This window comes from Solea senegalensis, linkage group LG19 (assembly GCF_019176455.1).
Source record: "Solea senegalensis isolate Sse05_10M linkage group LG19, IFAPA_SoseM_1, whole genome shotgun sequence".
Classification (NCBI taxonomy): Eukaryota; Metazoa; Chordata; class Actinopteri; order Pleuronectiformes; family Soleidae; genus Solea; species Solea senegalensis.
The window spans coordinates 11,437,545-11,461,999 of NC_058038.1; the positions used below are offsets into that span (position 1 = coordinate 11,437,545).

A 24,455-nucleotide genomic window follows, 5' to 3' on the forward strand; every position below is an offset into this window, starting at 1 on the left:
GTGCATACTGAATTGGACTTGAGAGTCTAGATGAAAATTCTGCCAGGTATTTGACTGCTGGCAGGGTGAGAGACAGCTGTGTATATATTAGTGTGAAAAAGTCAAACCATTTAACTTTTTGTCAAGTGCAGCAGTGTGCAGAAAGCACACACTCACTCACACGCTCACCTAAACCTAACCACAATTAACATCTCATTCTAATATTAACCACAGCCTCAGAAATGAGGTCCCACCTCATTAGGATCACACCTTAGTCCTGACAAGGTGAGCGGTTACATCAAACACGATCCTTAAGAGGTTAAAAAAAAAAAAAAAACGTATACACACGCACAATCCAGAGGCTTAAATGTGCACACAGTTTCCCTTCCTCTGTCTCTGGTTCACACTAGAGCTCAACACTAAGGAAAAGCAAATAAAAATGAATGTCTGCGTAGACATGCGAGTCTCCCAGAAGAACAAATGGCCCGTCCATAACTAATATGTTCTGTTCTGCAGAGCATGGAGTAATAGGGCTCGAGTGAAACGACACAGATCATTAATCACCACGACTATTTGAAGCTTTGTTCTGCTCAGTGCTCAAATCAGTCCAACTGTAGCTTATCAATTACTGTATTGAAGGCCCAGGAGTGGAGAGGGAATGCGGACAAATTAATATAATGGACCGGAGTACAAATTATTTTTATAGTTAGCACAACCCTTGGCCTTGTCTTCGATATCGACGTGACATGAAAATATCTCTTTGTGCCTCATCATAAATAAACACAGCCATGGCAGCCTCATTACAGGCAAATCAATATCATTTGTTTGGATGAAAACGGCTCGCTGGCAAGCAGATGATGGGGTTTTTTTGGGATCAGGGTAACGCCAGGCCAGTGTGGGAAGACATGATGATGGGAGAATTAACAACATTAATCACTTTAGCCAAGAAGATTATCTAGTCTTGTGTAATTAGAAATCCCCCATGGGGCCAAAGAGCAAGAGCAGAGCATGAAGGGATATACTGTGCGAAGCTGCCCAGCACCACCTCACTTAGCAGTGAAGTTAGAAAAGGTCAGAATTCTCAAATTTAAACCTGAAAACATGCCTTACCCTAGAGGGAGCCGGATACTGAGAACATAGTGTGTCTTAACCCAAAGAGTATTAATAGACAGGGGCTGGTATATTTAATTAATGTACAGTTACTACATTGGATCGTCAAAGTAGAGCTGTGGTGTTTATGCATTACCACCAGCCTGGAAAATCCACATCAGCAAAGATGTAGCAGAATGCATAATAAACAGGGAGACTCATCTACCTTAAGTTAAACATTCACTCTCTTTTTCTACCCACTCTTGGGGGGGAATTCTCTCTCTCACTATGAGCACCAGCTAGTCGCACGGGGAAATGTCTGCACCAAATGTTTTCTGGAGGTTTCCATTCATATAGGCAGCGCGATATCATCTGGCTCATGTGTTCACAACAGTAGAACAAGCACAATTCCTCTGAAGGATGCTTCAAGCAGCCCTTATACATCTAGAATCATTTTCTAGTGTCTCAGATCAAAGGCTTTTGCACAGCAGATATCATTCACACACTAATAACAGCGAGAGAATTTCACTAAGCAATATTGCAGCAATTGTTACTGAGGTCAATCTTTTATTGTTGTTAATGGCATGATATTAAAAATTAGAAATATTCAAATAAGCAGCACTGGGCCTGTTTACAAAAAGGGTCTTCCTTAACGCTCCATCATGCCGTCTGGATTTATTTTGATTTTCTGGTTGTAGAATTCTCAAAAAGTGTCCACTGAGTGAGTGCTTCTCCCTCTTTTTCCAAGGCAACTCCATCTTTTGATATCTAGCAGTTATTTAACTGTTTAGGAATTACAGTACTGAGGAGCTGGGGAATCTTGTCTGTGATTGGACGGTCGTTCCGTGGAAGTCTACCATAACGACAAATATATATATCTCTCTCTCTCTGCTTTCCTGTAGATTTTGAAAGAATTTTCTAGATATCTTAAACGGTCTAGGAGTTATGGTAATGAGAAGTACCCACGCCAATACTCATCCTTATTCTCTTAATTACATCGTGCATAATGAGAACAGTGAGGGTGCAGCAAAATGCCAAGTTATTCCTAATTATATGCCATTTATTTGCATCACTGTTATGACTTCTAAATCTGCTCTGTTCCTGTTGATTAAACACAACCCTCTGCCAACATTAGCTAAGAGACCCTTCCTTTCATCTTTCAATTTGATTTTCTTAACAGCATCTTGAAACCATCGCATCGTCAGTAGAAAGATAATAGGACCCCTCTGCTGTTGCTTCCGAAATGGATAACCTTCAGCAGGTGTCAGAAGGGTAGAACACTGCCAAGTACATTCCAGGAAAAGTGGATCAGATACAGCCTCAATTTTTCTGTAATGAAAAGACACATGTTGTCTTGGCCCCTTATAGAGACAAACACACCATGAGATTTGTTCAAAACAGCTTTTGAAAACGATCATTCCATTCTATCCTTCCAGTGAGATGTGAATCTGTTTATCTCCATCTTTATTTTCTGGCTGGTAGCAAATATAGTAACCTTGGGTTCTTCAATTGACGGACAACTGAATAATCAGACGAGAATCAATGCTGAACAATTGATTCTAGTCAACAGTTCTTGTCAACAATCGATTGACAAGGTATTTGACTGCCAGCGGTCAAATACCTGGCATACTTTTCGTCTAGCGGGAATGAAAACTGAGCTACAACACATCCAGTTGTTGCTAAACCCACAGGCCTCGAGTCAGTGTTGAGGAGTCGACAGGATGCAGCTGGAACACCGAGATGCTAAACTACGGTGGTTGAATCCTGTGAGAACTTCTGCTACAATGTGTAATGAATATGATACGGAATGGTCCACGATACCAATAATATCACAATACGATGATTCTTCTGTGATAATCAATATGTCGCAAGACAACCATGTAGCGATACATCACAATATCTGTCTAACTGAAGAAAACATTTCTCTACTTATTAACAACAGAGTGCATAAAGTCTATGTATTGAACATCTATGGGGCATCTCTTAGCGCAGCTTTCTCCACTTCTTCAGCCTGGTAACTTCCGCCCAGATATCCCTCATTTATCTGAGCAGTGCCACCGCGAGGAGACATGGAGTAGTGACGCCTTGTGAGTGAAACATCACAATACTAGGCAGCTGCATGGTTCTGAGTGTATAGTTTAAAGCAACAGTCAAACAACAGGAAATAGCCCCAATCAGGATCCATGCCTGGCTGGAATATTACCCAGGTGATTTACACAGACTGAGATATACTTGACAGCGGAGGGAATTTTTCGGCACTAGAGAACCACTCTCTCCCGACAGCCAGCTCTCTCACAGGCATAGCAAATCTACAGGGACGGAATAAATCTTAGGAGGGTGAAGTGAATACATGATGTAGGCAAGAAAGGAGTGGAGGAGGAGGGGTGATAAACCTGTGAGTAACACATTTATCCATATGACAAAAAAACAAAAAGCACTTTTTCCTCCATCTTGGCGTTTGATTGGTCACAGAAGTGATTTTGAGTCCCAACATTTTAGAGAATTAATGTGTGAACCCTTCAGTGTACACTTCAGTTGTTAATTTAAGGAAAGCATTGCCAGTTCATACTAATCACTACCCAGAATGCACTGTACAGAAATATGTCATGCAGCCACCAAGGAGACACATTCGGCCTCTACTGAAACAAAAATACACTTGTACTGTCAACTCAAAGTGCAGATGTACATTAGCAGTTCCTTATTCATGCACTGCCACTTCACTGCAGGTAATAATGATTCAGCAAGCCTTAAATTACGAAAAGAGCCATTAAGGCAACATTCATTTGAACTCCAGCAAGCATATCCTATAAGTCAAGTAAATGGGAGACAAGAAAAACGAGACGAGATTGAGAGGTGGAGCACATACAAGCGTCTCTCAAGAGAAGACAGCAGTTACATTAAGTTGTAAAGCGATCCACCGGGGTTGAAGGCGAGGTTAACATAACAGAACAGGACACAATGAGGACGTCTGGAAGGCAGTGTAATTGAAGAAGAGTAGAAAGACTGAGCACACACTGTGTGGAGGGGAGGCAGAGGAAGAAGATGGCGCCTGCCTGTGATACTGTTAGTTAATGCCAACATCACAGCCCATTTCTGCTGGGCATAATACGTGATGATAAAAGTCTGTATTAACCTTGGCGATGCCCACGTTTGATTCACTTGGGGTTAGGGTCAACTGCTGATAAGCAGTCATTTCCTCTGGAGATGGCAGAGAGGACATTACAAAACATAAACTTCAGCACATAAAAACGCCAACGTTTGTGTGGGTCATTGGGGCATTATTATAGCAAAAAGTGTTGCAGCCAAATTCTGATGACCTTGGAGGTACACGGTAATATTACAAGGAACTTAAAGGTCCAGTGCGTAAGAATTAGTCACATCTACTGTAATGGTGAGATGGCAGACTGATCATTCACTCCTCCTTTTCCCAAGCACAGCAGCAAACTATGATGGCCTTTGCATGCCAGAAAGGAAATTACTCTTCTGCACTGGCATAGAAAACCTGTTTTAAAGCAAGATGAATTGTCTGTTTGGGCTGCTGTAGAAACACGGTGGTGCAACACCTCAAAGGTTAAATCTAATGGCGCTTTTCCACTCTACAGCTGGAGCGCCGCACAGCTCGACCCTCCGTGGTTTGGTTAGTTTTCCATTACTCTAGTACCGCCTCAACGTGGGCAGGGTCATCATACCACGGCTGCACGGAAATGCCTTGACGTTGTTTCATTTGGGACACAGACACACAAACTAGTGTACTGAATCGTTAGGATCAGTTAATTAAAAAGATAAGATCAGTACTTCCTGCATGACCGGAGCGCAGACTCCATCTGACACAGTCGCTGATTTAAAATATACGGCTGAACGGGTTGTGCTGGGATATTAAAAATTTCCTGTTAAAAGTTTGAGATAAAAACATGTTTTCCGGATTTTTAAGTCTTTTTAACTGACCTACAGTTCAGCATTGTTCAGTTTGAGTCCTGTGTCGGGCAACGCAGTCATGACTCTCTGACCAATCAGTGGCCGGCAGTCTGTTGGTATCACACTTAGTGTCGGCTGAGCTCGCTTGAAACCTCACCAGAGCATGGAAAAGAAAAAAGCTGAGTAGAGTCGAGCCGTGCCGTGTCGAGCTACAACTCTATAGTGGAAAAGCGGCATAAGGCCAGGAAAACAAAACCCCTTAATATTACACACTGGTCCTTTAAACAATAAAGAGGACTCTTCTTTAAAACAAACTGAGACGGGAAATTACACTGAGAAAAAGGAAATTGTTAACACCTACCTTTAAGCTGGTCAGCCACCACACTTTGTCCTATTCTCTCAGTGACCTGTCCATCTTCCTGCAGGTAGCGGTCATCCAGGAAGTTGGCGGAGGCCTGTGATAAGTGGACCTTCCCTGCTACCCCCAGCTGCTCCATGAGGTTGGCCAGGTTGACATCATTTGACCACACATCAAACTTGAAGCGTTTCATGCCCAGGATACCACACAGCACAGTGCCAGTGTGGACACCTACCCTCATGTTTACCATCTCCCTCTTTTCCTGGCAAAACTGCTCAATGGCTTGGATCATGCCCAGGCCCATTTCCACACAGCAATAGGCATGATCCGGTCTCGGCTCAGGACAACCAGCCACACAGTAGTAACAGTCTCCTAAAGTGCTTATCTTTTCACAGCCAGTGAGCTCACAAAGTCTGTCAAAGCGTCCGAACAAGTCGTTCAGAAGCCCCACGAGAGCGTGCGCAGATTTGTTGGCAGACATTTTCGTGAAGCCCACAATGTCGGCAAAGAGGATGCTGACAGGCTCCATTCGTTTCATGTTGAAGGGTCTGAAGATTATCTGGCCTCGGGGGATGGAGGTTTTCTTGCGCTTGTTGTTTTTAGGGCTGGAGATGGCAGCTGCTGCACCACTTGTAGAGTATCGTTTAACCGAATTATCACCTATCTCTTCGTCGCCCTGCTTCATCAGCTCATCCGCCACGATTCTGGGCATGACCGAGTGGATCATTCGCTCCTTCAAGGCTTTCTCCACCTCCAAATCTTTGCCATGCATTATAGCTTGCCCCACCTTCAGGAAGGTGCTGCGTGACCGCACCTCCGACATGATGAACAGGTGGATGCCGATGGCGTGGGCACAGAGGTGGAGCAAGGCTTTGGCGGGGCCCAGCCAACTTAGTGTATCCCAGTCTGTTAGGGAGGTTATACTCCAGCTCTCCTCCACCTGAGTTAGGTGCAGCCAGCCCAAACTCTCAAATAAAACGGAGTAGAAAAATCCAAGCAGGACAGAAGCATAGAGGCGAACATGGAGGACACTGTACAATAAAAGAAGAACCTCCATACAGAGGGAGAACGTTCCAACAGGAGACAGACAGGGGGCCCAGGTGTCCCCTCCAACAAGCTTGTCATAGGACAGGTTGTATGTGGGTCCCATGCCACTGAGCTCCTGTACGTCAAGTGCAGTGGGAGAGTCAAGGTCCCTGAAGCCTGATGTCTGGATCTGGGGTGCCAGTGTGAGGACGAAGGTTACGACAATGAGCAACAGAGATGCTTGGTTGTAGAAGCGCGAGTAGAGCCTAGTAAAAGTTAAGAGGAAAAGGAGGAAGCAGAAGAGGAGGAAGGACGCGGTTGGAAGGAGAAAGATAGTCCTGTTACAGCGGGAAGGGTTGGCAGCAAAGTACAGTCCCCAGAGGCAGCCAGAAGCAATCAGGTAAGAGAGGACGTAGCGGAAGCGCCGCTGGGTCTGAGGGAAACAGCGCTCTCTACAGGCGTCCTCCAGGATCGAAGAGTCAAACTTTGGGTCCCAGAAATGACCTGCGGATCTCTCAAAAAGCTGAGGCATCTTCCTGTGTGAGCGAAAGCTCCGGACTGTTGGCTTCCTGACTCCAGACTCACCAGAGCTGCAGCTCGACGAGATGCTGTACTTGCAGTGCTTGGATCCCCCGATCAAGCCTCCCCCGATTGAACCGAGCGGCCCGCCTCCATGCTTGTGTTTGACGCCGCTGCCAATCCTCACCGAGACGCCTCCATCTCCACTTGAGTCACAGCTCACTTCTGTGTTGTGAGGCAGCAGTTGTTGATGTTGAGGAGATGCCATGTTGATTATCAGTCAACACAGATGCAAACACTGTGCTGAGGGGCGTCTCAGTAACCCTTTAAAGTGACAGTACTTTAAAGGGAACATGAATGGAAAATGTAAGGCAAAAGTATTAGATCAGTGTAAAGCAATTAATGCTTTCATGGAAAGAAATTCCAGCGAGCAGTGAAGTGGCAGGAGAGACACTATCAGAACTTCCACAGATTCTGAGTTGTTCGTTATTGCCACTCTTGACGTCAGTCCCTGCATTCCTCTATGTTCCCCTGTGTTTTGACGCACTTGAGACTGCAAGGTTCACTCTCTGTCTGCTGTGTTCCAGTCCAAGTCCACTCAGCTGCCTGCTGCACGCCGCCAAATCACTCATTGGAAAAAATATGTGAACTCTGAGGAGAAAAGTAAAAAATACAAAAGGGAAGTTGTGAACACTTAAAGTACTTGTTTTTTTCTGCTTAAATAAATAAAAAAAGGGAATATATCAACTGTTTTCTCTCTGTAAACAGGTAAGATATGAATCAGCTGTTTGCTGTGGTGGTCAATTAAAAAAAAACATACCATCAACTTTCCATTTTCAGGGCGCAGGTCAAAAAAAAACAAAAATCTTCTAGTCCTCCACACATGCTCCTCGCCTCAGGGCCTAATCACAGCAGCTCCCGTGGACGCAGCCACGTCCTTTCCTGACTTTACCCTCCGGAATCTCCGCCGTCGCCGAGTCTCCACGCGCTGACGGGATCACGTCTGCGGGGGAAAACATGAATGAGACGCAGTACTCAAAACACACTCAACTATATTTGCTGGAAAAAAAAACCTGCTTCTAGGGAATGAATGCACTGTCTTGGCTCAGTGCTGCGTCTGTGTTGCTTATATTCACGCACACTCACGCGCCAAATCACAGTCACAGTGCGCGGCACAAAAACATCCACATTTGTCCAGAGGTGTTGTGACCACGGAGGTTACGCGCTGGATTTACTCAGTGCCAATCGAGGGAGAGTTCAAATGCCGTCCACGGACTCCCTGCCTCTCTCTGGAGGAAAGTTTGCTCGTGGCAGCTTGGTCATCCTCTATTGGCAGATGTGAAAACCCACAGAGAGTCGCGTTAATTTAATAGTCTCCACCTCCGCTCCACGAACCCCCCCCCCCACACACACACACACACACACCACCACAATCCCTGCGGGTCACAACACAGCAGTGCTACCTTGGTCCAGCCTGCGCTTTAATTGCTTTTCATGGAGAATATCTTCATGCCTCCTTACACCTGTCCTTTTCACTCCCGAGACAAATGGGACGGATTACGGCTGCAGCATAGTCCAGCCTTCCCGTCCACGGAAAAACGGACCTGTCTTATTTATCTGTCTGACCTTCCGTGTGCGTCGACACCCGCGTGGAACCCCGTGTGCGCGACTGTCCAGGCGCAGTGGGCGACAACACCGTGGCCGTAACCGCCACCATCTTCTGTGCGCTGAGTGCGCTACTGTCCAGCCACGAATAGCGTGTGTGCGCGCGAGCGTTCCTGTGTGTGTGTGTGTGTGTGTATGTTAAACTAAACTCGTTTCCGTTAGATTCCTTCAAAATAAAACCCTCATATGCAGTCATTCTTTGTCTAGTTCACCAAATCATCACTGTTAATTGACACTCATGTTACTGCGTTTTAGTAGTATTTCCTCTAATAGATAATTATATATTCTTTTTCTTTTTTTTAAGAATAAAACTGATCAAATCTGTTGTGATTTCAAGATAAAACAGCACCAACAATGACTGTGTATCAGGGCTGCAATTCCTTCATTAATCATTAACTATTTTGATATTTGATTCATCAGTTTCAGTGGTGTTTGCCTAATTTCTCAGGTTTATCATCCTGTTGTATGAATATTGATCTTCTGGTTTATCGTTTGACAAACCGGAAAAACAGAATATCTTTGGTTTGTGGACAAAACAAGTCGTTTAAGAATATCACCATAGGCCAAACTAATCATTTGATTAAGGAAATAATCAACCAATTAATTGATTAATTGAAATTAAATTCAACCATTCAGTATTAAATGAAATGTTAAATAAATAGTGTCTTGTCTATTTGCCCCATATGACACACACTAGAAAAATGTGAATTTTCAGCATTTGACATTTTACACACTTTGGGCCAAACAATTAATCAAAAAAAAAAAGTCATTAGATTAATTGATCATGAAAATAATGTTAGTTAGGGCCTATTTTAATTTTTTTTTTTTTTTTTTTAAAATGCCATTATTGGAAGTGATAATAATACTTTGTTTTGATGTTTAATCCTCGCTGTACATTTATTTCCTGAAGACTTACTCTATAACCTCAACCAAAACTATACTGGCCTAATCCTAAACCTTGACCCTAGAACTCAACCTAACCTGACCTCAGCCTAACTTTAAAACATTTCTTCACCTTAATATGTTGTAATTATTAAATGTAATAATTACATGACTAGATTTTTGTCTCCATAAGCAAGACAAGTACCCATGACTGTTTAAAAAGATTTAGGTCTCCCCAACATACATACACGCAATTATTAAATGTTAAGATCTACCTGGCAATAAAGTAGATTAAACAACAAAACAAACATTTTACTAATTTCTTTCTACCTTTCTCCAAAGCCATATTTTTTTTTAAAAAACCCGGGCTGCATTTCAATGTTTAAATGCACATATTGTAAGTCACTTTGGATAAAAGTGTCTGCTAAATGACATGTAATGTAATGTAATTTCAGGAAATAGTCACTGTACAAAATCAAAAGTAAGAAGCAAAACACATCTCAAAATCACAGATTACAAGAAGCATCAATGGTTTATTTTGAAAACCTCCTGCTCGGGTGTTTGCTGTTGCCTGGATGCTGTCTGTGTTTTGGCGAGCACAGAGACAGGAGCAGGGAAGGCTGAGTGTTTACGGGAGGGGGACTGTTGAGGTACAAGTGCACACACTTCAGAGGAAAGGGAACGACTAGCCTAGCCTGGTCTATTTCTGGGAAGGGTGGGGACGTTGTTGACAGCCATGTGTACAAACCTTCCTTCAGCTCACTGATGAAACCCTGTCACTTTTACAGTCTTTTTCACCAGGGAAGACTGTATTATTTCATTTCATTTCACTTCCCTTTGAGAGAAGAAAGAAAGTCTAAATTACTCAGCTGAAATAGAATAATTGCTCTGACTGAATGCACACTAAAAGACATGTTTGATACAAACCGACTTTGGACAGAGACGATATGAGCAACGCACGAGAATGAAGAACCTGCAGCTTTAAAGCTTCAGTCTTTATTCTCAGTAGAGAGAACTATTAAACAGCAGGGCCCTGTTTTCAGCAGTGTGGCTTCACAGTGGAACTGTGTATTGAGAGGGACTGAGCACACTCTGTTGCAGCAGACCTGCCGCAAACACTTATTCCTTGTGCAACGAATGAAAACGCTATAGTTTTATGACTTAAGAATGTGCAAAAGTGGACTTTTGCACATCTATCTCAGTATGTATTATCTTTGTATTTATTAGTGCATCTCTCTTAAAGCTCCACTGTGCAACATCTGCAACCCCAGACTTACCTCACACCTCAGGTGAGCCCGCAGAGCTTCCTGAAAGGACGACTCTAGGTCCATATTGCGACCCTTGTCTTTCAACATTTGTTTCGGCATCTCACTACCTCGCTCAGAGAACAAGGGTTAGTGTCTTGACCTAAGGTTTGTGCGGTAAAACGGTTCACTCTGTGTCTCCACAGACACTCAACTAAAACACAGACCAAGTTGCGTGGCTTACATTCACTTTGCCCCTCCCCACTTCCGGTCACGGCAAACTGTTGGTGCAATGCAGCAGCAACAGGATAAAGCTATTCTCTCAAACCTAAAAGTAAGAAATTTTGGAACAGTGATGTTACAAATGTGAAATCTAATTTCTATCTCACATTACAGGTATTGTTATTTCTATCAGAATAACCACAAGGTCTCACTCCTTGGTCAGTCACAAATGTTTATTCTTGATGATCAAGCTTCCAAAAAAAAAAAAGAAAAGAAAAGCGGGCCAAGATTAATTTAATTTACTAAAACAAAACAAAAAAGTGAATCAACAACTGCTTTAATGGGACACACATCCATTCCGAATCTAATTCACCAGTAAATTAAGATATCTGATACTGAAATATACCAAAAAGCACAAGCACACAACGCCATCAGCCCAAGCTTGAACTCCACTGAAGACTGCTGCATCATGGGGGCATTTGTCTCCACTCTAACTTTTTACACATTTACACAGCACTCTCTAGTGGGCATGTCCTGGACCTGCAGTGTGAGCATAACAAACACACCCTGTGGAAAACACTCACTCTCAGAGAAACAGAGGAAGATAAGCAAAATGTGACTTTCAGTTTGTCAGTTATTATCATTATGTGCTTCAGATTTTAGTTGGGGAAAGCTGTACAACATGTAGGTAAGTGAGGGAAGACTGTTTTAAGCAAATTTAAAGGGTTTTTGTTAATGTGGAGTTTCTACTACTCCCCTGTACCTTGATTTAGGACCCCGTGTTTGTGCATTTTAGCAGACTGTTAACAGTTACCCCGTGTCTATCAAGAGGTAACAAAGTCCACCTACCTTTATGTCTCAAGCTAGTGATGTACCTGGCAGGGAAAAAAAGTGGTTGAACATTTTTATACAATTTATCCATACCATCATTCTGGGGAGTTCACTGAGGTAGGCTTTGATATGTTAAAGCATAGGGTCAGTATTTCAGGTGTTTTTCTTTCCTCCACCAGAGTCCTCTACTCTCTCTTTGACCTTTAGCACGGAGATTCACTGTCACAATAATGTAGTGAATTGTCAAATTCTGCTGCAGATGCGTTTAGTGCACAGATACAGAGCCTACTTCAATGCCCATTGAAAAGGTTTATACTGCAAATCAATATCAATAAATATGTCGCTATAGTTACAGCTACAATTCACTGTTACGGTCATTCTGCCAAAGATGCGGGGAAGCATAGGTTTGAAGGAAAAAGGGACATTTTTAGACAAAGTCAGAAACATTAAGAGGAGTGAAGAAGTGAAGCAGAACGAATACGCTGAAGACTCTGACCCTTGAACCCTGACCTCTGCGTCCATCAGAGTGCTCATTTCACAGGTTGTCAACAACCACGACTGATGAGCAAATAAAACTAAGGAAGAAAAGGCCTAAGTTCCTCATTTGCTGCACGGCAGGGCTGGTTCAGGTGTCAGCAGCAGGAGGAACAGTCACACGAGTTTGTTAGAAGGAAAGTTAATGCATCATCTATCATGCGGCACTAATGTTATCTGTTGAATGTTGGACACAAACACGAAGGCTTTGTATAGCACCCACAAAGGCGACTTCAAAAACAGCTTCTGAAGCATATGGAATTCATCTTCTGCAATGCGATTCTCAAGATTGCACCACATGAATTTTTCATCTTGGGTTTCTACATTTCCCATTTTATTCACATACAAGGGAGCTGGTATTTGACTTTTTGAGTCTCAGGATTTGAAATTTTTATTTGATCTCATTTTATTTTTCTTCATATCATTACTTCCTCGACACCAAGATCTCAGACAGTCCACTGTGATTGTGCGAGGGAGAGAGGAGGGCGTGTGTTGATCAGTGACACGTGTGTCCTTAAGCTGCCTTGTTAAACAGTTACTCTCCCTATCCCACTATCTGCCTTATTCCCAAAGTCCTAAATGCTCTTCCCCATATTATCCTGAGGAAAAAAACAAAACAAACACTAATCCCATCTCCTCTGTCTCCTCAACAATACAGGCATTCTGACAAAAGCAGGGTTGGCTATCACCAGACCCCTTCTCTTCACTTCCCTTTTCTCCTTACACTCCCCCACTTAAGTTATTTTGTGCTCCTCAGTTCTTTCGGTAGCGATTCTTTGGCTTCTCACCACAGCCGGTTGCCTCACAGGTGGACAGACCAGGCTGTTTGCCAGAGTTAATACTGCTCAGAAGAGTGGGCAGTTCATTGGTGATTGCCTTCTCAATCTTATCCAGCAGACAGCCTCCGATATAGGAGCACTGAGCCGACAGGGGTTTGAAGCTGGTGATTGGATTGATGCCAAAGAAGTCACGATAAGCGTCACGGTTGGGCAGGTCAAACTTGCTGACGTTGGTCTTGGCTAGAATGGACTTGAAAATGTAGAACTTGTCTGGGTCGTCCACAATCTCCTGAAACACTAGTTCAGGGTCGCTGAAGAAGCTCATCTTCTCTTTAAAGGTCTGGACATAGCGGTCCACCAGCAGGCCGTGGATGCGCACACGGATGCCATGCTGGCGGATGAAGGCAATCTTGTTCTCCATACGGTTTTCAATCACCTGGTTCAAATCTTCCAGGAGGGAGATTTCCTCTCTCTTGAAGAGCTCACGACTGGTGTCGGGCGCGTAGTCGTATGGCCAAAAGGAGCTGACATAGACACGAGGGGGTTCAGTCACATTGATGAGCGGGGCTAAGCTCCAGAAGAGTGCTCCATAGACTCTCATCAAGTCCTGGGTGACCAGATTGTCAGCCTTGTTTAGGATGATGCGGATCTGGGACTCGCGACCTTTCAACTGTCGGAAGAGCATCTCCAGCTCCAGGCCAACATCCAGCTTGGTGGGGTCAAACACCACAAAGATCAGGTCAGCACGGTCAATGAACCATTGGCAAACATCATTGAAAGGATAGCCTGGACAGAGGGAGAGAAATAAATAGCTGTCACCACAAATTACTGAGTTGTACCGGTCTGTTGTGTATTTAAATCTTGAATCGAAAGTTTTGGCTTCACCTCTTTCCTGCTGCTTCCGGTTCTCGATGATTCCTGGTGTGTCCACAAAAGTCACACGCTCCAGCAGCTTGTGAGGCATCTCAATACCGATCAGCTTTTCAAGGAAGTTTTGGCCAAACTTCTCCAGGGGCGAGAAAGAGCGAGAGCTGTCGGCAGCCATGACTATACCCTCGACGGAGCGGATCTTCTCCCCATGCGTAATAACAGTGAACTCAGAGGTAGTAGGCTCAGCTCCTAAAAACAAATGAAGGGAGTAAGAGAGGGAGACAAGAGCAGGAACAGTCAGAGATAGAAGCGGGGGGATGCATCGTGAAGAGCAAAATCGGTTTTAAGGCCAGCAGAGGTCTGTAACATACCTGTGTAGAGCTGATAGGGGCTGTCGTTCAAGCCCAGGAGGTAATTGATCATTGTGGACTTTCCAACGCTCCAGGGTCCCAGGAAGAGCACCATGGGTTTGGAGGTAATCTCTCCATCTGTCAGAGGAGAGACAACGGTGGTAAGATGACAATGAGGAAATGTTCAAATTCATCCCAAAAGAGACTTTCTCAGCTGCAGATAGCAGTTTCTCTTTGTTAACCTATATGCATGGTCCCAATTTTTGAATTGATGTCTCTGTTTATTTTTGTTTTTTAGGGATGAACTATACTTGGACTCTAGAAGACACCAAGGAGCACACCAGAGAAGCACTTCCACTCTTAATACAGAACACAGAAGGAAGACTTTGAAGACACATTGAAGCTGTTAGGCTTGTTTAATAGCACAGAGAGAATTGTCATAGAAAAGCTGCTGCGGCAAAGCGAGTAAACTGTGTGTCTCATAGCGAGCTGCCGTGTGTGCTGTGCGTGGACATAGTCGGGATGAGGGGAAACAGGAAGGAAGGAAGGAAGAATATTTAAACTGCAAAGAATAAAAAGACACAAAAGAAGAAGAAACAAACACTGACTGACCTTCACCACCTGTGTTCCCTCCTCAAGCCTGCGTGTCCTTTGCTAAAGCCAGGCCTGCACATGCATCCCCCTTCATATTTTATATCCGGACAGTACAACTCGATGCAATGTTTAAATAATGTAATTCATAATGTGCTGCCTAAACACCAGGATTTTAAGGCTTGTATGTTTGCACCACAGTTTTAATTTACATTTCTTCCCTTTTCATTCTTTAAAATTGGCTTTTGCCATTTTGAATGGATCAGTGGTTCACCGCCCCAAGTATGTTTCACTCCAAAGTGAAAAATGCTTGGAATTTCTGGCCCACAGAGAGATGTGTAGTAAAAAAATAAGTGTGGACAAATGAATGGGGGGGACAGGAGAGGGGCGGAGCACTTCAGGCAGTGCCATGCACAGGTAAGCTCCCCGCACACACCCACCTGTGGCTGATTCACCCAGGGTTCGTCCGGGGTAGGCTGTTAGATGAGGGGATGGGGCAGGACAGGAGAAGGAGGGTAGACCACAGAGAAGTGAAGGATACAGGAGGTGGATGAGAATGAGGAGAGCTCAGTGAAGGAGTGAGGTTTCTACAAGCAACAGGGGAAGGGGGGGTAGTAGAACAGTATGCACATACTGAAATCTATTGAGCCGTATGTGACGTAAAGGTACATACAGGCACGACTGATCAATAATTCCCTTAAATCTCTCAGCATAATGTACAGTAAATGAATTGTTGAGAGAGAATAACGTGCCAGCACCTCCTCTGGACTCTTTGACCAATCACAGGACAGTCCAGAGAGGGAGAGAAGCTCCCATTAGCTTTTTCCATGACAGCTACTCTGCATGGAGGTCCTTTGAGGTGCTGCAGAAAATAGAAAAGTAAAAAGGGAATGAGTCTAAAATAGAGTCAGAACAGAGAGCGGACTTCCCAATTAATTCATCTTAACGATCCACTCTTTATTCGGCGATCTTGCCTGCAACAGCTTTAATGTGTCACACAGATCAATAGATAATGTGCCTGAGTGGTGAAAGAATAAGGTGAATCTTTTTGCCTGAATAGTTTTTTATGCTTTTCTACTATGTACATACATAAATAAATAAATAAATAAATAAATAAATAAAAACACAAATAAACAAATAATATTTATGTGTTTAACACAAAGGATAACTGAGAAGTGTGCACGCCTACTAAGACTGGAGAGCCACAAGGGGGCGAGTTTTCTTTCACAGTGGGAAAGAAGAGCTCAGTGTTTCTCTCAGTCGGGAGCTTTCTTTACAGTTGGACTGGGACATTACAAAACTATTAGGGTAAGAAGAAAAGGGGAAGAAATAATAATTTTTGCATTTTTGTGTGAGACAAAAACATAGTACCTTTTCCTGGGCCATCTTTCGGAGTTTACTTTTTTATACTATACTATACTACTAGATACTAGACTATAAACTGAGGTGGACACGAAACATCAGCCTGCAAAAGCCCAAAGAAAATACAAAATCCTTCAGAAATGGGAAAAAATAAGAGACGTGACTATACTGCATACTGTATGCAGAGGGTGTGAATAGGATTTGTGTGTACAAACAAGTCCAGGAATAATTCAGAAAAGCAACTCAAACAGAGCAGCGAGCAGATGCAGCTGAAGCCTCCGTGTGATACCTGAGATCTCGTGCTGCCTCAGCTCATTGTACTTGTAGGCTTGTTCCATCGGCTTGATGGACGTGTGGTAGATCTTCCGCAACCTCTCCAAAGCCGCTGAAGAACAAGAAGACAAAGATGATTGGCACAGAGGGACAGTTTGAAAGTCTTTATGACCAGCTTCATTGTCACTTCTGTTAATTAACTATACAATAGGTATACATTTGCAAATAAAAAGGAAATTCAGCATCTATTGACCATCTTCAATCCTCACCTGCATAGTCTCTTGCTTTTTCCTCACTTGCGAGGCGCAGCGTCTCGTCGATGTGAGACTTGTCTCTTAGAACAGAGGTGACATCTTCTTCTTCTTCTGCAAAAACAACAACAAACACATTTAACCTGGCAGGAAGTGTATGTGCCTTAACTGTGTGATGAAGGAAAGCCCATAGAGGACCCACTTAGTGGAAACTGGGGTCATACATTTGCAATAAAGGCTTTGAAGGCCAATAAAGACATCAATCATCACATCCTGAGACTCGGTGTATATCACCACTGTTGTGGATGCAAGATATGTGCAGACATAACCAATAAAAGCTGGATGATAGGGCAGATCAAAGTTTACTGCATGAAATAAATTTGATAAAAATGATTGCAGTGTCCTTCAAGCACGGAAACATGACAGCTTCTTCTTCACCCTCTGCATGCACTACTAAACTATCAGTAAAGATCATATTTGGTGCATAATACTACATGACAACATGCAAAATAAACCTACAAAAGGGATGATAATGACAACAATACCTGCGTATACTACTATGTTTTTGCACCACACCTTGTGCATGCGCGTGTTAGAGAGGGAGAGTGAGACAGAATCCAAGAGAATGTATCCGCTCACCAGTGAGTCATGTCCACTTCTGAACATATCGGATTGCTTAGATCACAGCTGTTAGTACAATCAGCTCTTAATTTAGAACGCAAACGCCGAAAATAAACAGACAAAGACATTCGTTCGACACCTTTATGGCCTTAAAACAACGGCAGATAAGACTGATCGAGAGGGGGACTTCCCCAATTTCATAACGGGCTGGGTGGAGGCTGGAGGGCCGAGCAGTTGACTAAGTGCTCCCATTGGTAATGTACATGAGACATGTACAATCCTCTGTCTTTTCTCTTCTATATTTATCCACCTATCACACACCCTTCACACCGTGAGGTCTGTCCTTGTGTGCCCCGGTGTCAGAACAAGCCTCCCTCTTTAGCCTTACAGACAATCCTGCTTTGGACTGCATGTGGAAGCACCACCATATAGAGTTATTATAGTATATATAGTGTAGTTATTAAAGTATTTTGATGTTAGTGGTCTCCTGACCTTCCAAAAACAAAAACCTAACCAAAAGACTGCAGTCTCATAAAACTAAAGATAGACCACGTTCAGATGAAGAGGATCAGAAAGCATGAAGAGCTGGAGCTGTTGCCCCAAGGCACAAATCTGTGATCTCAGCTGGTGACTGACAGGGAAACCTGCTGTGCCCAGGTTACGCTGGGGCTTTAACTCACTGGTGTACAACTATACACACCATATATAAATGTACTTATTTGGAGTGGTTGTCTAGATGTGACAATTTACACACATCGACACACAGTCTGGCATGCTATAAAGACCAATCACTCCCACTGTTTTTGTTGTTGTTGTTGTTGTTGTTGTTGTGAGCTGCTTTATTGCAGTAGGTGTTTTTTCACATGAATGTTGTCAGTCTTTGTGAGGGCGAGGATTAACAGTTGTTTCTGCATAGAGAGAAACAAAGGAAGCCAGTAAGGTCGTTTAAACATTCCTTTAAACGTTCAATTATACTCTAAATACCCTTACTCTCACAGCTGTGGTTCTCATTTAAAATTCTACAGCATTTGAAAGCACAAATCCTTATACACATTAGTTAATTTTATGAAAAAATAACACCTGATGACTCTAAAATCATGTGTTTAGATATCAGATCATTCCGACCTAACAACAACGTTATACATATATATGTATACATATATATATATGCAAAATAAAACAACCGTATATTAGGATATACAGTTTTTAGAGGAGAGCAGTGTCATGGTATCCTGCTCCGTGTCCTGGAGAACAGCCATCGGCCACGTTGACGTTCTAGTGCTTCAGGCCAAGAGTTCGAATGGAACGATGAACTGGCAAAAAAACCAGTGGTGCATCAAATGACATGTCAAAACATCTGAGGCCAGTTTGTTTACAAGCCTGAAGCAAACCCATGTGTCTTATTACTGTGTTTACATTCAGTAAAATAAATGTGCCCGTCCTCTCCCAACACACACAAACACACATACACAAACTAATGCACACATAAACTAAGGCTTTAACTGAGACCCCAACAGTTGCCCCTTTGCCGCTCTGATGATTCTCTCCAAGTCAACCTGCTAAAAATAAACCTGTGTAATGTCGCTATCGCAGAGTGACAATAAGAGAAACCAATGAGTAATGCTACAATGCAGATTTTATTCTAGAGAATTTGCAGGGAAATGTGTCCTCTCTAAGGACCTCTTTAGATTCAAGTGTTTAAATAAATTGGAAAAAATCGGATTGGGGTGAAATGCCGGCTACACGCCTGTGAAAGCAGCTTGTGTTGACCCGCAGAAGTGACAAAAGTCACATCCTGTCATTACGCCCTCTGTGATACGTGACGATCGTTTTGTTAGCTGCCTTATATCACACTGAGCCAAAAGAAACAGTGGGCGAAGACCCTCCACAGGATGAGCAAGAGTGGGAGAAATCTCCCATCAGAGGGCACAAATGTGGCATTTGAGGAACAAATCAATCCTCGTAGCAGGCCTCTCGCTGCAGTGCACAGAGCGTACTCAAGCTTCTGTAACTTGACTCATTCAGAGGAGTCATGTCTTTTAACACTGGCCTCTTGAGTGGGCCTTAACTGCTGCGAACTTGTTAACACCTTCCGATCCAGTCAATCCCTGACAGAGTCCCTGGGACGGAGCTCAAAGATCAGAGAGGTAGTGTTGCCTTTGGACAGCAAACCTTGCATCAGTGCTCAAAATTAACCCTGCAGGCGCCAGGGGAGTTGAACCCCAGACATCTGCACCCAGGACCATGTGTCCTGGCTGAGCCTGTTGCCACCCAACCCTGCCTCAGTTTGGAGAAACATTCTGGTGGCATCTGCACATCCTGTAGGAATGCTGGCGATTTAAGCCCATCGTGGTCTCAGCGGTGTGGTAAGTCATGCCTCGATTATAGATTCTAACGTGGAGGCTAATGAATCATCAGAAATAATGTCAGTCAACGAGCGCAAGTGTGAAACCCATGTGCTGCTCAGCTCCAGTGAACTCCATGTGTAACTAAAATAATGCGTTTCTGTACCTCCTTTAAGGTCCAGTGGGTAACATTTAGGAGGATTCATAGTACCCGTAAGTATGTGCTTTAAAATAAAAAATAATTTTTGTTTCTGTAGCTTTAAAATAAGCCTTTTCGATGTATGTACTTTATGTAAGGGCCTTGCTTTTTTTATCGAGCAACTCGAACGTACAAATCTTTCATCTTTGGGAGCGGAAGCTATGAAAACAAAGAAGAAGTAGATCATTTTTGGAATGTGGAGGTCACTGTAGCTCCCCGACATGCTTGGGAAAGGGAGGAGTGAGAAAAGGTGCCGTTACAGTCTCACCACTAGATGTCACAAATCTTAACATGGTACTTTTTTTTAATAAATAACAGTCATAAACCTCAATCAGCTAGAGATTATAGTCTGAACTTAAATTGTGTATTATTTTTATTGTACACACAGCCAAGGAATACCTCAGGTATTATGCACTTATCTCTGCGAGTAAAGGTATGTCTCTGCATTATATAAAGGAATCCATGTCCTGTCTGAAACCTCAGGATCATGTTCTTCTTGCAGCACAGCGTGGGCAAATTGAATTAAACTGAACATGATGAGGGTAGCAGGCCTGGAACCCCCGAGTCAGAGGATTTACTCTGAGCATGGGGGATTGAGGTAACATTAACTGAAGGCCAAGTGGTTCAACTGGAAAGATCTGTGAAGAGGCGTTCAAATTTAAAGAGACAAGGATGAGATTTTTACGTAACCTTATTAATATAATATAAAACACAGAGAATCCATATTAGGTTTCTCTCAACAAAAACTAAATTAAGGATAATGAATTTGAAGTAAATAGTAAAAACCCCTATTCATACATCTCGCAGTGGTAAAGGGTTATGAGAAGAGTCAGCAGAGATTGTGCAGGGTGTGGTGAGCAAAGGCCACAAATGGCAACAGGTGGCGCAGCTTGTGGAACTAGTACTCCCCCATAGTCAGGAATAGCCCCACAATGGGTCAGAAAGTGAACAGAGGTGGGGGCAACATGGCTGCCTCCTATTTTAAGGCTTTGACTGTTGGGCAGTTGGACTGTACACTTGAATCACATAGGAGCTATTGTGCCATTCATGTAAAATTCAAATATAGTACTGATGGTTTTAAAACCCCTGACAGCTCGAGAAGAAGTGGCGTGGCAGCCTCAAAGAAAAGCACAAGGGCAAAGGCACTTTACACTGAGGCGCTGATCTGATTCTCTATTCCTGCTCTCCTGGTCGAAAGCCCGGAAAGGACGTCAGGTGTCCTTGAAGCTGTGTGAGTGTGGGGGATCTTGTCTTAAGGAAGGAAGTGTAGTAATGCAGTCGAGTGAGTACGATTGGTGTGTCCCCTCTACAACTACTATCAGAGGGATGTCCCAGACATGCCACATGCCATCACAGAGGACCACGTGACAGTGTGCCTTCAAATGTCCATGTCTCTCCTGCGGCCAAATATGTATTTGCTGTATTGGGAATGGATAATATTATATAAACCCCAGTTTTCTTTGTGCATTTTACACAGAAAATACACTGGATTAGCCCCTTTCACATTCAAACCCCATGTATGACATTGGATACAAATCACTGCTTGAGTCGTTAGTCGGTCAGTCAGAGCCATTCACACAACACCTGGTTCGTGTAGGGTTTCTAGCAACCCTATAATAAACCCCTATAGTTACTTTAGCAACCCATGTTTGCTGCAACACTGAGCAGTGATAGATCTTTTTAAAACCCAACAAATGGAACAATGTTTTGGAACCAGGTTGGTCATAAACCCCAATGGTGCAAAAAGCCCTTCTGATGTGTTCCCGCTGTGTTCACACTGCAAAACACTGTTACACGAGAACATGTCCCCTATCTTCTCTATAATGTTAACATTAACATTAAATAACAGCTTTTCTTGGGTCTGTATAATTCTCTCTGAAAGTCTATCAGGTCAAAGTGCTAAAAAACAAGCATTGTTAGCAGAGCAGCTAGCTTGCCAAACATGTTTAGCTAATAAACAAATCACATTAAAAAAAGGACATAAGAGGGAGGTCTTCTTCTCCAAAAACAAACAAAAACAAGGAAAAACAACAAGAACAAACACACAGGCCAGCATGCATTATTCACAACCTTTTAGCGCGAGCTCAAGTTTAGCAACGCATCTTTATGCTTATGGTTTTTCCACCCACTGTGATCAAGGGAGAAAAATGTGTTTATTTTATTAGAAAAATGAAAAATGACGGGTAAAATAAACTGATAAATTCACTTGATTTTCAACTTTCAGCCAGAATTAGGGCGCAGCATTGTGATAATGAGTTAAAGGCAGCAAATGTTTACGTAATCCAAAGCATTCGACTCATTCGAATCTAAAGGATTACCTTTTATGCGATGCGCATTACTTTGGACAACTTTTTAAATATGAATATAAATACTTTAGTGCTATATAAATACATTTGGATTGGATTACATTAAAGACATGTATTCTGAAGTGAAACACTGAGAATTAGATGAGATGAGAGTGTAATATTTCACAACATCAAGTTTATCGTGCCTATAGACTCTACAAATTATACACAGACTCTATTAAAATATAGTGTCGTATAAGGTGTTAACATTTCTGTTCTGCAATGGAAGTTCAGGCGGCCTGATAGCATACTGATTTCATGTTCCTTTAGAAGAAAATTAACCTTTCTGCTCCGCTCATTGTCAGAGTTCCTGACTGAGACTGAAGCAATCAATAACACAAAGAATTGCACGGCAAGTGGTAAGAAGTTCATGACTTTCATAACTTGCAGGTATCAGAATCCAAGCCAATCCATGCTCTGCACACATCATGCTCACAATGTTTAAGGTCAAGGGCTACTTAAAAGACACCTTCGTGAGCATTCAGAAGAGATCTATAAAGGTATGAGCTGCAGCCACAGCCAGGCCCCTCCTGCCTGGAGAATGCATGTCCCTATAAGGACAACTGCTGGGAATAAATTGCGATTGTGACAGTGCAGAGTGACAGCAGCTGTGCAGTGTATCTAAAGGGACGCATGGGGCAGAGAGGGGTGAGGAGTCAGGAGGGAAGGGGAGTCAAATGGAGGGAGGAACTGTAGTGGATAGTGTTGGGTTTCAGGAGGCCTTCCAATCTTAGACACCTGACAGCAGCCTGGAATATGGAGGCCTGGCCTCGCACTGTGGAGCTGAACGCTACCCCCAAGGACAGACAAGGGTAACAGCAGTAACAGCAGCTGATCTAGTCCAGAACCACAGACGAGTCCACAATTTTAGAATGGCCAGTCTGGGAATAAAGTGCTGTCCCTATGACAGGCAACTCCATAGTCATTGTGTGACTGACATAATTGCTGATAAGGATGACTTCTGGGTTTGGAGAAAATCCTTCAAACCAAACTCTACTGACATATGTCCAAAAGAGACCAAACCAATGAATGCCGAAGTTAACTGAGGAAAAAAAGCAAGTGTCAGGTGTCCACTCAATCTCTAAAGTGAGCATTTGTCTCTCCTTGATTGGACTAAGATTTTCCATCAGCTGGTGTCATGCATTAGGACAGCTGACGTGCTGTCACAGAAGAGACTGAACTCTGGCTAGAATGCTCCTCAATTGATCCCCTTTTGGAAACTCCCCCAAATGGGAGTAAGACATTTGTTGTCCAGTCCATCAAAGTGTCAGAGGATTTCTTTCTTTTTCACATGTGAAAGTAAAAAATTATGCATGACGTGACAACAGTGTAACTATAAACTCAGACAGATTTTAAATAGTGCTGCATAGTAACGGGGGTAAAATATTTTTACCACTGTCTCAGTCTATCCTCGGCTGGTGTCACCATTGCCATGACTGTCCACATGCACACTGCCTCTGCAAGTCAGTGGTCAGAACATTCCTCATCATTTCAGTCTGAATCACAACGGAAAACAACGTCTGAATCTGAGACGTCACAGTATAATTAAACCACAGAGCAATCACCACATTCATTAAACCCTTAAACTTACACCAAGTCGCTGGTTCATTCAGCAGAGGTGCGCGCACACACACACATACACACACACACGTATCATGTCCAAGGTGGACCGCCTTACAAGGAACAAGAGGACCACCGTTACATGTGCGTCTTACCTGCTGTGGCCTGCAATATCAGCAGGGAGAGGAAACAGCAGATCGAGACTGTACCCTTCATGATGGCTGCCAGGAGAACTCTGATAGTCACACTGACTCTATATATACCAAGGCAGGAAGGTTAAAGGGCATGTAGAGAGAAGAGGCGGGGCTTAGAGTTGGGGCCAGCTGGTAGAGGAGCTGAGAGCTGTGTGTCTGAGGTGTTGCAGGAGTCATTTCATGCCACAGGGACTGTTAAGTGCACAAGCAGGCCGACTCCCCTCTCGGAGAGGTTACGGATTCGGACTCAGCATCAGTGCACCAAGATATTTTGGGATTGAAACACTCATCTTCTCCCAAAATATGCTTTCCAATATTGAAAATGGGTACATTTTTAAAAGGAAGGGACACCTCAAAGAGGGGTTGTGTGTGGATTTACATTTTGCGAGACGGCCAGATTTGATAATGACGATTTTTTTATGTATGTTTGTCGCAGCTGAGTTTCGAACAC

General features: G+C 43.2%; 2 protein-coding genes across 5 annotated transcripts in view; both read right to left on the reverse strand.

Moving 5' to 3' along the window:
* Nucleotides 1-8,629, reverse strand: part of LOC122784928 (adenylate cyclase type 9-like) — a 34,970-nt gene extending 26,341 nt beyond the window's left edge. For 2 of the 3 annotated variants that reach the window (XM_044050366.1, XM_044050364.1), the window contains exons 1-3: nucleotides 8,350-8,629; nucleotides 7,707-7,889; nucleotides 5,345-7,537 (exon numbers count right to left, since the gene is read on the reverse strand). In XM_044050366.1, coding sequence (XP_043906301.1) covers nucleotides 5,345-7,154 — 1,810 coding nt within the window. In that variant the 5' untranslated portion in view covers nucleotides 7,155-7,537; nucleotides 7,707-7,889; nucleotides 8,350-8,629. Of the gene's footprint in view, nucleotides 1-5,344; nucleotides 7,538-7,706; nucleotides 7,890-8,032; nucleotides 8,252-8,349 lie in introns of those variants that run through there. The other variant, XM_044050365.1, reaches the window with a different exon arrangement.
* A 2,489-nt stretch (nucleotides 8,630-11,118) lies between these two features.
* On the reverse strand, nucleotides 11,119-24,053 carry srl (sarcalumenin). Of its 2 annotated transcripts, XM_044050369.1 has the most exons (7): nucleotides 23,966-24,053; nucleotides 16,759-16,854; nucleotides 16,506-16,601; nucleotides 15,295-15,330; nucleotides 14,285-14,401; nucleotides 13,929-14,162; nucleotides 11,119-13,829 (listed from the first exon to the last, which is right to left on the reverse strand). In XM_044050369.1, exons 1-7 carry the CDS (start codon nucleotides 24,024-24,026, stop codon nucleotides 13,018-13,020), a joined length of 1,452 nt encoding a protein of 483 aa, XP_043906304.1. In that variant the 5' UTR covers nucleotides 24,027-24,053; the 3' UTR covers nucleotides 11,119-13,017. The 2 variants fall into 2 exon arrangements, with proteins under 2 accessions (XP_043906304.1, XP_043906305.1); XM_044050370.1 differs by lacking the exon at nucleotides 15,295-15,330.
* Between the last annotated feature and the right edge of the window lie 402 nt (nucleotides 24,054-24,455).

Excerpts from the sequence above, each read along its gene's own strand:
- srl (XM_044050369.1), bottom strand. The coding sequence starts at position 24,026 with ATGAAGGGTACAGTCTCGATCTGCTGTTTCCTCTCCCTGCTGATATTG. Across the intron at positions 16,855-23,965 it reads GATATTGCAGGCCACAGCAG|AAGAAGAAGAAGATGTCACC; the intron begins GTAAGACGCACA and ends TTGTTTTTGCAG. Across the intron at positions 14,402-15,294 it reads CCTGGGTGAATCAGCCACAG|ATGGAGAGATTACCTCCAAA; the intron begins GTGGGTGTGTGC and ends CTCCTCTGACAG.